The sequence below is a fragment of the Polyodon spathula genome, chromosome 20 (assembly GCF_017654505.1).
Source record: "Polyodon spathula isolate WHYD16114869_AA chromosome 20, ASM1765450v1, whole genome shotgun sequence".
Lineage (NCBI taxonomy): Eukaryota > Metazoa > Chordata > Actinopteri > Acipenseriformes > Polyodontidae > Polyodon > Polyodon spathula.
In genome coordinates, this window is record NC_054553.1 from 27,528,193 (window position 1) to 27,542,282 (window position 14,090).

Genomic DNA, 14,090 nt, shown 5'->3' on the forward strand with positions numbered 1-14,090 from the left:
TTTGTTACCTTTTAAATCGGGATACATCCCATTTGATTCAGTGAGTTAGATCCCACCCCTTCTAAATTGCTTGGTATCGACTGATAAAACCGTTATTCCTTCTGATTTTAAATGTCCTGAATTCGAAAGCTCGAGCGTTCAAACTGTCAACTCTAATGGCGTTGTAAACCCACAATGCACAAATCTGGCTAATGTTAGTGTCAATAGTGTAAACGTTAAATACCGTTTTGTATTTGGTTTAGTTTGTGAGTTTGAATACTGTAGTTTAAATGCAGTAAACATGTGAACCGTCTGTTACTGGCGTTATTCAGTTTACCATTTTAGAATTCGCAAAATAAATAATATTTGTGCAGGGAAATCCTAGTTTATAGGCCAGGTAAATATGGAAGGACAAGACAAAAGACTGGATTATATTCAAGGTTATATTTTAAAAACCATGAAACTAAAAGCAGACAAATGGGTCAAATTTGTAACAACAGAAGAAAACAAGCTGATGGTCAATAGTTTTTTTGAGAAGCAGGATGTTACGGTTCTGGTTATTTATCTAAATTCTGCAGCCCAACTAACTGCCGATTTGGCGTTTCCACCTTCTGTTAAAAGCAAAGCGGTGTACTTCGTTAAAAGGACAAATGAGTCCACAACCAAGGACAACATTAAAAACGTCCTAGTGGGAGACATCTCCGCGTCACCCGTGGAACAGCTGACTGCTTTGGTGGAAGAGGTGAGAGCCAACGCGGTCAATTGGAGTGGGAATGTGTGATGACGTAGTTGTTTTTAAAAAATAATAAAATAAATGAATGAATTTGCAGATGGTGTGTTCACTGCATACTAACGTTGAAAACACCAGGGGTTGGCCACAAGTTGTATCAGACGACCTAACAAGACATGCAAACAAGTTGAGAAACGAAGTGTTTGTGGCTGGTGGACAGATAAAAGGCAGAACGTATCTTCCTTTACCTGCAAACAGTGGGCAGTTAGAGACTTCAGAATGTTTCACAACAGCAAGGTAAAAAAAGACACCACCCTGTTTTAACTGCTTTGGATTATATATACAGCTCTGGAAAAAAATTAAGAGACCACTGCAAAATGATCAGTTTCTCTGGTTTTACTATTTATAGTTATGTGTTTGGGTAAAATGAACATTTTTGTTTTATTCTATAAACTACTGACAACATTTCTCCCAAATTCCAAATAAAAATATTGTCATTTAGAGCATTTATTTGCAGAAAATGACAACTGGTCAAAATAACAAAAAAGGTGCCGTGTTGTCAGACCTCAAATAATGCAAAGAAAATAAGTTCAGATTCATTTTTAAACAACACAGTATTAATGTTGTAACTTAGCAAGAGTTCAGAAATCAATATTTGGTGGAATAACCCAGATTTTCAAGCACAGCTTTCATGCGTCTTGGCATGCTCTCCACCAGTCTTTCACATTGATGTTGGGTGACTTTATGCCACTCCTGGCGCAAAAATTCAAGCAGCTCGGCTTTGTTTGATGGCTTGTGACCACCCATCTTCCTCTTGATCACATTCCAGAGGTTTTCAGTGGGGTTCAGGTCTGGAGATTGGGCTGACCATGACAGGGTCTTGATCTGGTGGTCCTCCATCCACACCCTGATTGACCTGGCTGTGTGGCATAGAGCATTGTCCTGCTGGAAAAACCAATCCTCAGAGTTGGGGAACATTGTCAGAGCAGAAGGAAGCAAGTTTTCTTTCAGGACAACCTTGTACTTGGCTTGATTCATGCGCCCTTCACAAAGACAAATCTGCCCAATTTATTCGCTTTGCCCAACACCTGGTTGTCTTGCTGAAGCACCCCCAGATGAGTCCAATTTTCAGCTGACAGACACTACAAGCCACAGTGTCTTTGAAATGTGGTGGAGGATTGATTCTGGGGGTGCTTCAGCAAGGCCAGGCAGCTTTGTCATTTTCAAGCCAAACAAGGTAAAGAAAACTTGCTCCTTCTGCTCTGACAATGACAATCTGATTTTTATTTGGAATTTGGGATGAAAGATGACCCTTGTCAGACCTAGTTTATAGAATAAAACCAAAAAAAGCCGAGCTGTTGAATTTTTGCGCCAGGAGTGGCAAAAGTCACCCAACATAATGTATAAACTGGTGGAGAGCATAAAACCAGAAAGAAAAAATCTTATTCCATAATTTCTGAACTCTTCCTAAGTTAAAACATTAGTATTGTGTTGTTTAAAAATGAATATGAACTTATTTTCTTTGCATTATTCGAGGTCTGACAACACTGCATCTTTTTTGTTATTTTGACCAGTTGTCATTTTCTGCAAATAAATGCTCTAAATGACAATATTTTTATTTGGAATTTGGGAGAAATGTTGTCAGTAGTTTATATAAAACAAAAATGTTCATTTTACCCAAACACATACCTATAAATAGTAAAACCAGAGAAACTGATAATTTTGCAGTGGTCTCTTAATTTTTTCCAGAGCTATATATATATATATATATATATATATATATATATATATATATATATATATATATATATATATATGTATACATTTGATATATGTAAAACATTTGAGGAACATTTATTGGTGTTGAGTTGGTATTGACTTGAGTACTGTTAATAATTATTTTTCCGCAGGCTACCCCCTGCCGTAGACAGCAAGTTACTGCATGCCTTTGAAACGGTAATAATAGACTGGACTCACCAGGTGAAAGGTGTTCTCAGCAAAGATTCTGCACAGCCAATTTTAGATGGATTAAACCCGCTGCCTAAAATGGAATTCGACTTCTGGAACGCCAGGTTGACAAATCTAGAGTGTATAAATGAACAGGTAGTATGCAGACAAAATACCTAATATTTTTGTATCTTTTATTAAATATAATGATGCATAAAATATATATATTTTTAAAAAAGGTATAATTTGGTTTAAAAAAAAAATCTTTCTTAATTTAAGCTGTCATCTCCAAAAGTGCGTAAAATTGCTGAGATTGTGGAAAGGGCAGCAAGCAGCTACTGGCCATCTTTAAAAAATATTTACAGGGATGTTAATGAAGGTAAAGTATAACAGGAATTTACACGACTTTTTGTAGGCTTTGCATAGCATTATGCGTGTTAATATTATTTTGTATGCATAGGACTCAAAGAGGCAAAGGATATTGTCCTTTATCTGAAACCTTTGCAAAAAGTTTTAGATGAGATGGAACAAACAGAATATTCACAGGTAAATAAGAATAACTCCCTTTTTTATATTTGTATTTGTTCAAACATAAATCAATATTCAAAAATATGAATTAGCTGGCTTCAGTTAAAATATCATTTTGATCTTTCTTGTTCTAGTTGCCTCAGTTTATTGGCGTTTTGATGCACACAGTTGGTTTAATTTGGGCTAATTCGAAATACTACAACACTCCAGAGAGAATTATTGTAATTCTGCAGGAGATCTGCAACCTGTTTATTGAAGTGGTACAGTATAACATGGTCTATCTTTAATGTAATACATTTTTTATATTGCTAACCATAGGCAACTTCAGAAAACATACTTAAAGACCCTATTTATTTTATCAGACTCGAGTCTTTTTAAGTCCAGAAGAGGTAATGAAAGGGTTGCAAGGAGAAATAGACGAAATGCTGGGAAGAATAAAACTAGCCAGTACAACTATAAAAAAGCTGAGACACACTTATGATTACAACCGATCACATATGGACATTTTTTTTCAAGTAAGTGTTTCAAAATGATTATATGAAAAAATAGCCCCTACATTTTATTAGACTCTTTTTTACCCATTTTGTGAGATTTGTTTTTATGTCATCATGACCATATAGCAATGAAATCTCAGCAGCTCTGTCGTACCAGTTTGAAACCCACTGTGACACTAGTTTTATGCCTTTTCACACAAAATATTTTGCAGATCTTGGAGTTACTGTTGTATTTTTATGTTCCACAGGGAAGAGAGACACATTTTTGGGAATTCCCTTCATACCTAGTTTTTACCAAGCTGGATGGTTTTTTACGCAGGTTACAGACTTTAGAGGTAATGTTTTTAATAGGAAAAATACAATGCCACCAAATAACTGCGCTCTTAAAAATACAAATAAAACAAACGGTTCTCAATAGGTGCAAGAGTCCCATTAAATATCATATCACTTCTCAATGGACACTAATCGCTAAGGAGTCAGATCCAAGACTTACTTACTTATCTGATTAAACGTAAATAGATAGATAATGAACAGGATTAAGTGCACCTGAATACAGTTTACTGATGCATGTGAATTACTAAGTAGGAAAAACTCATTTAAATATAAATAATTAACAAAACAATGTATTTGGGGGGGAGGAGCTTCTATTATTGTCATTCTATTAAGATCATTTTAAAAATGTTCCGGAAAACAGAACATGTTGTCAAGAAACAAATCTGTGCATTTGTTAGCAGTTGTTTCCTTTCAGATGACATGGGGGTCAAGCTTTGCACTGATGCAAAAATAAAATTAGGTACAGTTGTTCTGCATTACTAGTAGTGTGCTGAGTGATAACTTTTAAAAGTATGGTTAAGTGAAGAAAACCGCTTTGAACTGAAGTTAATGTATACATTAAAATGGTGCTTTCTAGGAACTGTACCACGTCTCTATAGAACTGCTGAAGTTGGAGAAAACAGATATAGGAGGTGTGAAAGGGAACACTCTGGGAATCATGATTTTTAGAATCTTTGAAGAGTTTCTGGAGCAAATGAAAGTGTTTACCGAGAGTAAATATGACACTCTAGATCCTGCAGACACAGTGAGTTTATTGAATGCTTGCATCATGTCATTATAAACCTCATATATATCCAGTCACTGTCTGAGTAAATTTACAGTATAATCGTAAATCTCGAAAAACTACTCACTTTTAAATCTTTTGTAGTCATTTTTGTATTACTTTAGTATAAATACATGTTAATTTGGATTCATATGTTATTTTTTTCTGACTTTATGTGAACGAAAAGACACAAAGCGCCCTTTTTCTCATTGGAAATAGTGATATTTTAAAATTTACCTGTCCTGGTCACAAAAGCAAAGTTTGTGGGGAATAATAGCCATTTTCTATACTTTTGAGGCATAAGCAATTAGGAAATAACACTTACTACCCAGGAACAAAAATTGTGTTACGTGGTGTAATCTACACAGAAAAACTCCTAATAATCAGATTGTGTGTGAGGATGATAAGTGTTGTGCCTGATGTCCCTGGAACAGTTTAAACCTTGAATAAATGGGCTTTTCATAGTACTGTAATATTTTCAACCAGGAATTCGAAGAAAGCTATGCCAAGTTCCAGAAGCAAGTTCAGGACTATGACACAAGGCTGGGAACCATAATTTGCCAGGCGTTTGATGATTGTCACTGTATTGAATCTGCTGTTAAAGTAAGCTGTCATTTCTTAATGGATATTGTAAGGAAGTGTGTAATGGACTATTCACTTTTATTTACGAATTACAATGCGTGCATAATCTTGTTATATCATTTGTAACATATAAAACTCCTTATCTTTTAGCTTTTTGACATGTTTGGTACCCTGCTGGAGCGGCCAGTTTTAAGATCACAAGTGTCTAGTAAATACACAGCCTTGGTGGAGATGTTTAATGTTGAGCTAGACAGGGCAAAAGTGGTATTTGATGCCCAGTTGTTTGCGACAGATGTGTGCGGAGGTGTTCCTCCTATTTGTAAAAACATGCCCCATGTAGCAGGCCAGCTAAAATGGGCGCAGGAACTGCGAGACAGGATTCAGGCACCAATGAAGAGCTTTAGAGCAATTGACCATCCGTAAGTATTATTTTTCTTGTACAGTATTAACCTCCTGATGTGTGTTAGTGCTAGCTGTAAACATGGTTCATTATTGACTGGGCTATATAACACAGGGGTTAATGTTGGAATATGTGTGTTGTATATTTCGGGAAATGCTCTCCCAAATGTGATGAAACGTTTGCATGCATTTGTAACAAGAAATTATTGCAAATATTGTAAGTCCCAGTCATTTTTCATGGCATGCATTTGATTAAAGGGGTTACTAGACACAGTATGTTACTTATTTAATATTGAAAGAGCAGAAATGTAAACCATTTAGTATCTTAATGCAACATGATAATTGTTTAGTCTTAATGGTTTCAATATAATATAATACATTTTTCTTAGCTGCATGTGTACTGATGAAGCCAAACTGGTTTTACAAAAATATGAAGAGATGCTTAACCTGCTGGACATGTATTGTGAACATGTATACGTTAAATGGACCACACAAGTGGATGATGATTGTCAGTTTAACTTGGAGCAGCCACTTATCCTGCGTGATCCCAAGTCTTATTTGATAAGGGTTAACTTTAACAAGCAGGTCAGTATGTTCAGTTTCTCAACCGACAGGGATGGCATATAAATAAATAATTGTCACCCTTAATACATAAATAAGCACAACTTTTGAGATTATACTATGTGTTACATGAGTATATAAACACAAATGATTTCCTTAAGCAGTACCCTTTATCAATTTCAGTCACTCAGTTCTACATGTGTGCAGCAGTGAAAAGCACCTACATTTTTACCGTATGTAATTGGGTATATTCATGCTTATGTACCACGCTGCGTAATTATGAATTACAAAATTATTGCAGAAAAATTTAATTCATAGAATGGACATACATGTGTATATTGTGGCTATGCGGTAGTAAGTTTAAATATTTAAATAAAATGAGTGTAAATATAACAATATTTACAGTAAATTATAGTGAGGTGGAATTTTGTAAAAATAAACATCATGTTTTACAATGTGACATGTACAGTAATATGTAAATGCTACTGATTTCTAATTGCCGGAATCTAGAGATCCGGTTAGGGTAATGCTTTTTGAATTGTATTCACTGTTGCCTCAGTGCAAGACTGGAGTTGATTGTTTTTAATTGTATGCTGCAGTTGGTGGCAGTTCTACGGGAAGTGAAATACTTGACTATTCAAGCTAAGGAGGATATCCCAGAGAGTGCTGCAGATGTTTTTGCTAATAGCGAAACATTTAGAAAGTTTGTGGGCAACCTTGACATCATTGTAGCTTGGTACAACAAGGTATGTTATTCATAACATATTAAAGCATATAACAAATTAACTAACTATAGGTTGTGTTGCATTTAAGTGAATCAAATCACATTTACACACAATTAATATTGTTCATTATACTGCAGACGCTTACAATTTATTGTAAAATCTGTGCCCTGAGAACATTTTTTTACAGATTAGTAGATATGAAGAATGGACAGATTTATTGTTAAGGCTGTGTTGTTTGTATTCACAAGGAACATTACAACTGTATTGAACTATAACTTATTTGTATTCTACAGATAAGAGTAACAGTGCATCCAGTTGAGTTCCCACTTATTAAGAATGAACTTGAGGATATAGATTCAAAATTAAATAAAGCTGAAAGTACACTGAGTTGGAACACTGATGGTAAGTGGTAAGATAATTTTATTACAGTTGGTCTGTTTAGGCATGTATAGTTGCAACATGTTAAGCTCTTGAAGAAAAACACTTTTGGCTGGGGTATTGCAGATCAGAAAAAACATTGCTTGCTTTGCAATAGTACAGATGACTGTAAAATGCTATTTATATCCATGGCAAGGAATATTTTTGTTATTTGCATACTTTATTTATGTATCTTTATTTAATACTTATTCAGCCCTTGATTTGTTTGCTAGGTGCATGGGAATACATTCAGGAGATGAGAAATACACTGTATGATTTTGAGACCCGTACACAAAAGGCTAAGTCTAATGTAGAAACCATGTGTCAAATCATGCAGGCAGGTAGTCTTACTAATATAACAGGAGAACTTTTATTTGGTAATGATTCAGGAACTGGAGAATGTATACATTAGAATTTGACAAAGGAGGACAAATCATAATTGTAAAACATGTTTTTCTACAATTTCATACTATTACTGAATTATTCTAAAATTAATTTAATTAAAAAAGTAGTTGTTATGCTTATGTCATGTTTATTATACTATAGGAGTGGTCAGCCAGTCCTATGTTTGAACGGAAGGACAATAAGAAGGAATCCCTGCTGGATCTAGATGGAAGAGTGAATGCTTTAAACAAAAAGTATGCTACAATGAGGGAAGATGGACAAAGAATTCACAAATTGCTCAAAGTGAGTAGATTGTTCTTATGAATCCTTTACATATGTTAAAAATATTCTAGAAAGTATAGGATAATTTAAGTCTGCTTTTTTTAATATGAACAAATATTTATTATAAATTGTACAGCTAGCTTTCTTATAAAATGTAGTTCTCTGCTGCATGTTTATCTGTACAATGCAACTGTAAGTCTTGTTTTATTTTCCAATTCAGGAGAATAAGACCTTGTTTAAAGCAGACGACACAACTCCAGTGTGGTCGCACTATGTATTATATATAGATGACAAGGTAGTGGATGGATTCTTCAAAGTAGTGAGCACCTCCCTACAGTTTCTTGCCAGCAACATGGGGGCAGAGGTACAGTATTCTGTATTTACTCACTTGTGAAATGCAATGTTTGCCCTTGGTCATTTTTCATTTTGCTAAGATTTTTCGACAGTACTTTTACCAAGTGTTTGGCTTTAACATTGATTTTATTTAATAAGCTTTTCTATACTTGGTAAGAAAGGGTTTGTTCAAAAGTTTGCTTTTGGCTTTACTTTGTTGCTTTCTTAATTATTTTTTAGATAAATTATGTTATTTATTTTGTAGGTTTTTAAAGTAATATAAACAACTGTTGTCTTTCAGGTTAGTACTGCTCCTCTTTTTGAAGTACATTTAGAGCTGGGACCTTCTGACACTGTGTTTCGACCTGCCTTGGCATATGGAGTTTCAGAAGGGTTCTATGATCTAATAGAGCATTTAACACTTGATGTCTATAAAACAGGCAATCTGGTGCCACGAATGGTAAAAGATCATCCACAAAACAACTACCAGGTAAAAAAAAATGTAGGCTGCAAAACATTTATACCATATGATGTTTCTGTGTCATATTATAGAATGTGTATGAAAGTTCATCTTTTGTTTCTGTAACATTCCTTCAGCAAGATTTAGAGGAGATAGGAGAGCTGTCTGAGATAAGAGACAATGTGATGGGGCATGTTGTGAATGCGATGAGGCAGGCGCAGGAGTACCAAGCCAACTTTGATCAATATTCCTATCTCTGGGTTGACGATCGCAATGAGTTCATGCAGCAGTTCCTTGTGTATGGCCACGTGATCACTCCTGAAGAGATAGAAGCTCATGGAGAGGATCATGTGCCTAAATGCCCTCCAACACTAGAGATGTTTAAAAACGAGGTAATTTGCTTCAACAATGCTGGTGGCTTAGCTACCACTGTCATTTTCTCAAGAGGTCATATAACTCAAATCCAGGTTTGATCTTATTTTATTATTTAAACTGGCAGTGTTTAGATCCTCAACTGTTTAGAATTTATTAAACCACATCGACTTCTGAATTCAATTTAACAAAGCTGTCAAAAACTCTGGTTTTATCAATTTAAATGTAATTCAATTGTCGATTTACACTGGGGTGATGGGTTCAGTTTAATCTAAGACACAACTTTGTTTACCTGAAGATTGACTTATATGAGAAGCTCTATGAAGAGGTGTCAAGGTTTGAAAATTGTCGCGTGTTCAGTGGCTGGCTCCAGATTGACTGCAAGCCTTTCAAACATGCTCTTTTGAATGTCATCAAACGGTGGAGTCTTATGTTTAAGAAATACCTCATTGACAGAGTTACTAACAGGTATAATTTTCATGTTTTAAGGGTTATTGTATCTTTTGTAATGCTGCTGTGGTAACTGACTGCTAAATTGTACATTACAGTATTATGCACTTAGAATACTGCACTTTATTGATATAATGTTAGGTTGTAAATGCAGGAAGGATTTAATGGAAAGAAGAAACCTGGATTACTCGCAATGTAGGTTTTACCCTAATCTCAATTGCCCTCTGTTTTAGCCTGAGTGATTTACAGGCTTTTATTGAAACTACAAAGGCTAGCATCATTAAAACAATAAGTGAAGGTGATTACTATGGGCTGGTTGAAGTGATGGGTCTTCTGAAGAAAGTGAAAGAAAGACAGTTGGTCACAGATCAAATGTTTGAACCACTGAAACAGTCCATTGAATTGTTACGCTCTTATGGAGAGGAGATGCCTGATGAAGTACACACACAGCTTCAGGTAAGTTTCTTTTCTTTCTGTATTGATTATTTATTTTTGGGTGCAATATGAAGCACTAATATTTGAAAACTGAAACCCTGTTAATAGAGCAAAAGCATCCACTGAGCTGGGTTTCCTATGCTGCTCAATTAATATATGAAATTTGACCTGTAAACACTGCCATGTCCAGGAAGTCCTGATTTTTCACAGCTGGGCTTTTTAATATTTAAAAAATTATCAAGTTTAAACAAACTGTATTGTTAGCAGTGGTCCAAACAAGAATAGCGATTATGTACTTTAGTTGCTCATTTCAGATTATATTTTGATTTCATATAGTATTATTAATTTATTTTATACATTTTTGGTATATTCTGTATCACAGATTATTATTTTTTTTTTTATAGGAACTTCCAGAACAATGGAACAATATGAAAAAGATAGCTCTCCAAGTTAAACAGAATGTAGCTCCTTTACAGTCCAATGAAGTAAATATAATTCGAAGAAAATGCCAGCAGTTTGAGGTACTCCCATATAGTTCACAGATCTGCATGTGTGTGTGTGGGGGGGGGGGGGGGGTCTTGTCTAGTTCTACATTGCGTTACAAATAAATGATATTCTGTTTCTTTATAAATCAGATCCGACAGTATGAATTCAGAGAGAAATTCAGAGAAGAACCCTTTTTTCGCTTTTCTTTCCCAGATCCGCATGCTGCTTTGGATGAGGTAATGTATTTCAGAGAATATCTATGTTGATATTGGATTGATAAAATAATAAATGTGTAACATGTTTAATTTATGTTTTCATTAGAAACTGGTAACATTGTAAACCTTGCTTTAATGTATGCATGTATTCATTTCTTAACATGTCAGACCCACAAGAACATGTCTGCATTGGAAAAGGAAATGGAAAGCCTATCTGTATCTGCAGGTTTATTTGAAGTTAATGTACCTGATTACAAGCAACTCAAGGCTTGCCGAAAGGAAGTCATACTGCTGAAGGAGCTCTGGGATATGATTTATTTGGTATGCAATTGATATGTATATAGTCACACATACAGCACATAAACCTTAAAATGCAATATGTGTTACCCAAAATAAAAGTGATCGCAAACGCCCCAAAAATAAAAAAAGCTTATCTTTAACCCCTTTCTCTCAGACTTTGCTAAGGATAACAAACAATTTGAATTCCAGGTAAGAGGCTGCATGGATGACTGGAAAACCACCCGATGGAAAGACATCAATGTAGAGGAAATGGACATGGACACCAAAAAATTTGCAAAAGATGTCAAGGGTCTAGATAAAGAAATGAGAGTCTGGGATGCATTTGTAGGATTGGATAACATAGTTAAAAACATGATGACTTCTCTGAGAGCAGTTGGGGAACTACAGAACCCAGCCATCAGAGAAAGACACTGGCTGCAACTTATGATGGCTACTCAGGTATGGCAACTGGAGTAAACTTATCAGTATTACATATTTGATTTTATTTGAAAGCTAACACCTGCAGGTCTGGCCTTTGTCCTCCAGAGTGTGAGTGTACAGTTCCTCAGTGTAAAGAAGAAATTGAGTCCTGGGATCAGAAGACACCCACTAACACGTTCTCCTTAGCTGTTGTAGGGGGTTGCTTTGGTGTGGGAACATAATTGGACATTCTAAATTGGGGAGAATAATTAGGCACTCCTAAATTATAAAAAAAAAAACACCCCTAAAAATGGAAACTGCCTCTTCATGGGTTTTGCAGAAATCCATCAAAGGTTATTTATGTTTATAACAACAAATTGTGCACAAAGAAACACACTAAGACAGTAACTAAAAACAAACACTAGCAAACATTGCATTTTATATTGCAGGTTAAATTTGTCATGTCAGAAAAAACGACCCTTGACGATTTGCTGAAACTTAACCTCCACAATTTTGAAGATGAAGTGCGCAGCATAGTAGACAAGGCTGTAAAGGAGTCTGGAATGGAGAAGGTAACATCAAAATTCAGTTAACTTTGTACCTGGAGTTAAACATTTTGGGGAACCTTATTATTATTATTATTATTATTATTACAGTATCTGAAATAAGAAGGAACCACTGAAAGCTCAACTTTGCATACCACAAAGCACTGGGGGAATTGAGGCTAATAGAAACCCACATTTGCATTATTTTTCTCCCACATATATCAATTAATACCTTTTTATGCGCTTCAGTTGTTCAGTAAAAGGTTTGATGTCTCAATATTTCCAGACATTGAAAGAGCTGGACAGTACTTGGTCCACCATGGTATTTGGACACGAGACTCACCCTAGAACTGGCACCATGTTACTGAAATCTGATGAAGAACTAGTAGAGACTCTGGAAGACAACCAGGTGCAACTCCAGAACCTCATGACGTCCAAATACATCGCTCACTTCCTGAAGGAGGTGTCTGATTGGCAACAGAAGCTCTCCACTGCAGACTCTGTGATCTCCATCTGGTTTGAGGTGCAGAGAACCTGGACTCACCTGGAGAGCATTTTCATTGGCTCAGAGGACATTCGTTCACAGTTGCCTGAGGACTCCAAACGTTTTGATGGAATTGATAAGGATTTCAAAGTAGGTTGTGTCCTTGTGTTTATTTCTTCAGTTTTTTTTTTCCTTCGGGTGAACTGTGACCGTCTAAATCAACAAAATGTCTTTCTTTCTAGGAGATCATGGCTGATGCTGTAAAAACCCCTAATGTTGTGGAAGCCACAAATAAACCAGGCCTATTTGAGAAGCTGGAGCATCTAGAATCAAGGTCAGATGTTTAATTTGGATGTACATTATACTGCATTCTGGCTGTATTAAACATGGGGCTTGGTATGAATTTAACTGTAGAAGGGGTTACAATATTTCTCCGACTGTTCAGATTAGCCAAAGTACATTTTGTTTTTTATCCTTTCATGGGGGGAAAAAAAAGCAAAAAACTGTTCTATAAACATTTGGAGTAAATACAGTTAATCCTAATGATGAAACAGACTGTCAAGGAAGTTTAAAACAGTAGAGTTGTGTGTTCTTTCTAACATTTTGTAGCTTGGCGTTGTGTGAGAAAGCTCTTGCTGAATATTTAGAGACAAAGCGACTTGCCTTTCCCAGATTCTACTTTGTCTCTTCAGCTGACCTGCTGGATATTTTATCCAATGGAAATAATCCTGTGGAGGTGACATTTTGTGGCTTTTTTTTAGTTGTGTTCAATTATAGTTATTGATACATATTATACACAGAGCTATTATTCTGTAACAATTACACATTAATAAAAAAAAAAAAAACCTTAAAAATTATACCTATATGACTTCTGTAATGTATCTAGGTTTATTGTCTTTTATTTCATTGGGTGCAATATAGTTGCGTAAATTATACATAGGATTTGTAGAAGGCTGTTAAGGTGTATTACAAAATACTTAGTTATGTAACAATTGCATTCATAGGTCAGCAAGCACTTGTCAAAACTGTTTGACAGTATGTCAGATCTGGAATTTAAAAAGGATGCAGATAATAAACCTTTAAAGATAGGTCTTGGGATGTACAGCAAGGAGAATGAATATGTTCAGTTTGAAGCTGAATGTGACTGCTCGGGACAGGTTTGTACTTTTTTCAGTTAACAACGACTAGACTTTTAACCTTGTACATTTATGCTAACTTTACAGTTTCAACAGTTTATTTTTGGATATGTTTTATTGTGATTTTTCTTTTAAGATATAGGTCACACTGTATCTGAAACATTAAAATTGTGCCAACCTTTTAAACTAGGTTGAACATTGGTTAACCCGAGTGCTAGAGGCGATGTGCTGTACTTTACGCAATGTAATGGGTGATGCTGTGGTGACCTATGAAGAGAAGCCGAGAGAGGTTTGGGTGTTCGACTACCCAGCCCAGGTATGTATGAAAGGAGTCATAATACTGACAAGTAA

General features: G+C 35.4%; 1 protein-coding gene across 1 annotated transcript in view; it reads left to right on the forward strand.

The window, feature by feature from the left end:
* The first annotated feature begins 237 nt into the window (after positions 1–237).
* LOC121295522 (dynein heavy chain 17, axonemal-like) overlaps positions 238–14,090 on the forward strand; it is a 36,947-nt gene continuing 23,094 nt past the window's right edge. The window contains exons 1-31 of the mRNA XM_041220247.1: positions 238–721; positions 810–1,006; positions 2,620–2,812; positions 2,936–3,035; positions 3,117–3,202; positions 3,319–3,444; positions 3,547–3,699; positions 3,927–4,013; positions 4,589–4,756; positions 5,261–5,377; positions 5,507–5,775; positions 6,145–6,340; positions 6,916–7,062; positions 7,335–7,443; positions 7,692–7,795; positions 8,005–8,145; positions 8,345–8,488; positions 8,759–8,947; positions 9,055–9,309; positions 9,588–9,757; positions 9,973–10,195; positions 10,579–10,695; positions 10,810–10,896; positions 11,044–11,196; positions 11,365–11,613; positions 12,024–12,146; positions 12,406–12,753; positions 12,846–12,937; positions 13,213–13,339; positions 13,608–13,760; positions 13,930–14,055. Coding sequence (XP_041076181.1) covers positions 383–721; positions 810–1,006; positions 2,620–2,812; positions 2,936–3,035; positions 3,117–3,202; positions 3,319–3,444; positions 3,547–3,699; positions 3,927–4,013; positions 4,589–4,756; positions 5,261–5,377; positions 5,507–5,775; positions 6,145–6,340; positions 6,916–7,062; positions 7,335–7,443; positions 7,692–7,795; positions 8,005–8,145; positions 8,345–8,488; positions 8,759–8,947; positions 9,055–9,309; positions 9,588–9,757; positions 9,973–10,195; positions 10,579–10,695; positions 10,810–10,896; positions 11,044–11,196; positions 11,365–11,613; positions 12,024–12,146; positions 12,406–12,753; positions 12,846–12,937; positions 13,213–13,339; positions 13,608–13,760; positions 13,930–14,055 — 5,088 coding nt within the window. The 5' untranslated portion in view covers positions 238–382. The remainder of the gene's footprint in view (positions 722–809; positions 1,007–2,619; positions 2,813–2,935; positions 3,036–3,116; positions 3,203–3,318; positions 3,445–3,546; positions 3,700–3,926; positions 4,014–4,588; positions 4,757–5,260; positions 5,378–5,506; positions 5,776–6,144; positions 6,341–6,915; positions 7,063–7,334; positions 7,444–7,691; positions 7,796–8,004; positions 8,146–8,344; positions 8,489–8,758; positions 8,948–9,054; positions 9,310–9,587; positions 9,758–9,972; positions 10,196–10,578; positions 10,696–10,809; positions 10,897–11,043; positions 11,197–11,364; positions 11,614–12,023; positions 12,147–12,405; positions 12,754–12,845; positions 12,938–13,212; positions 13,340–13,607; positions 13,761–13,929; positions 14,056–14,090) is intronic.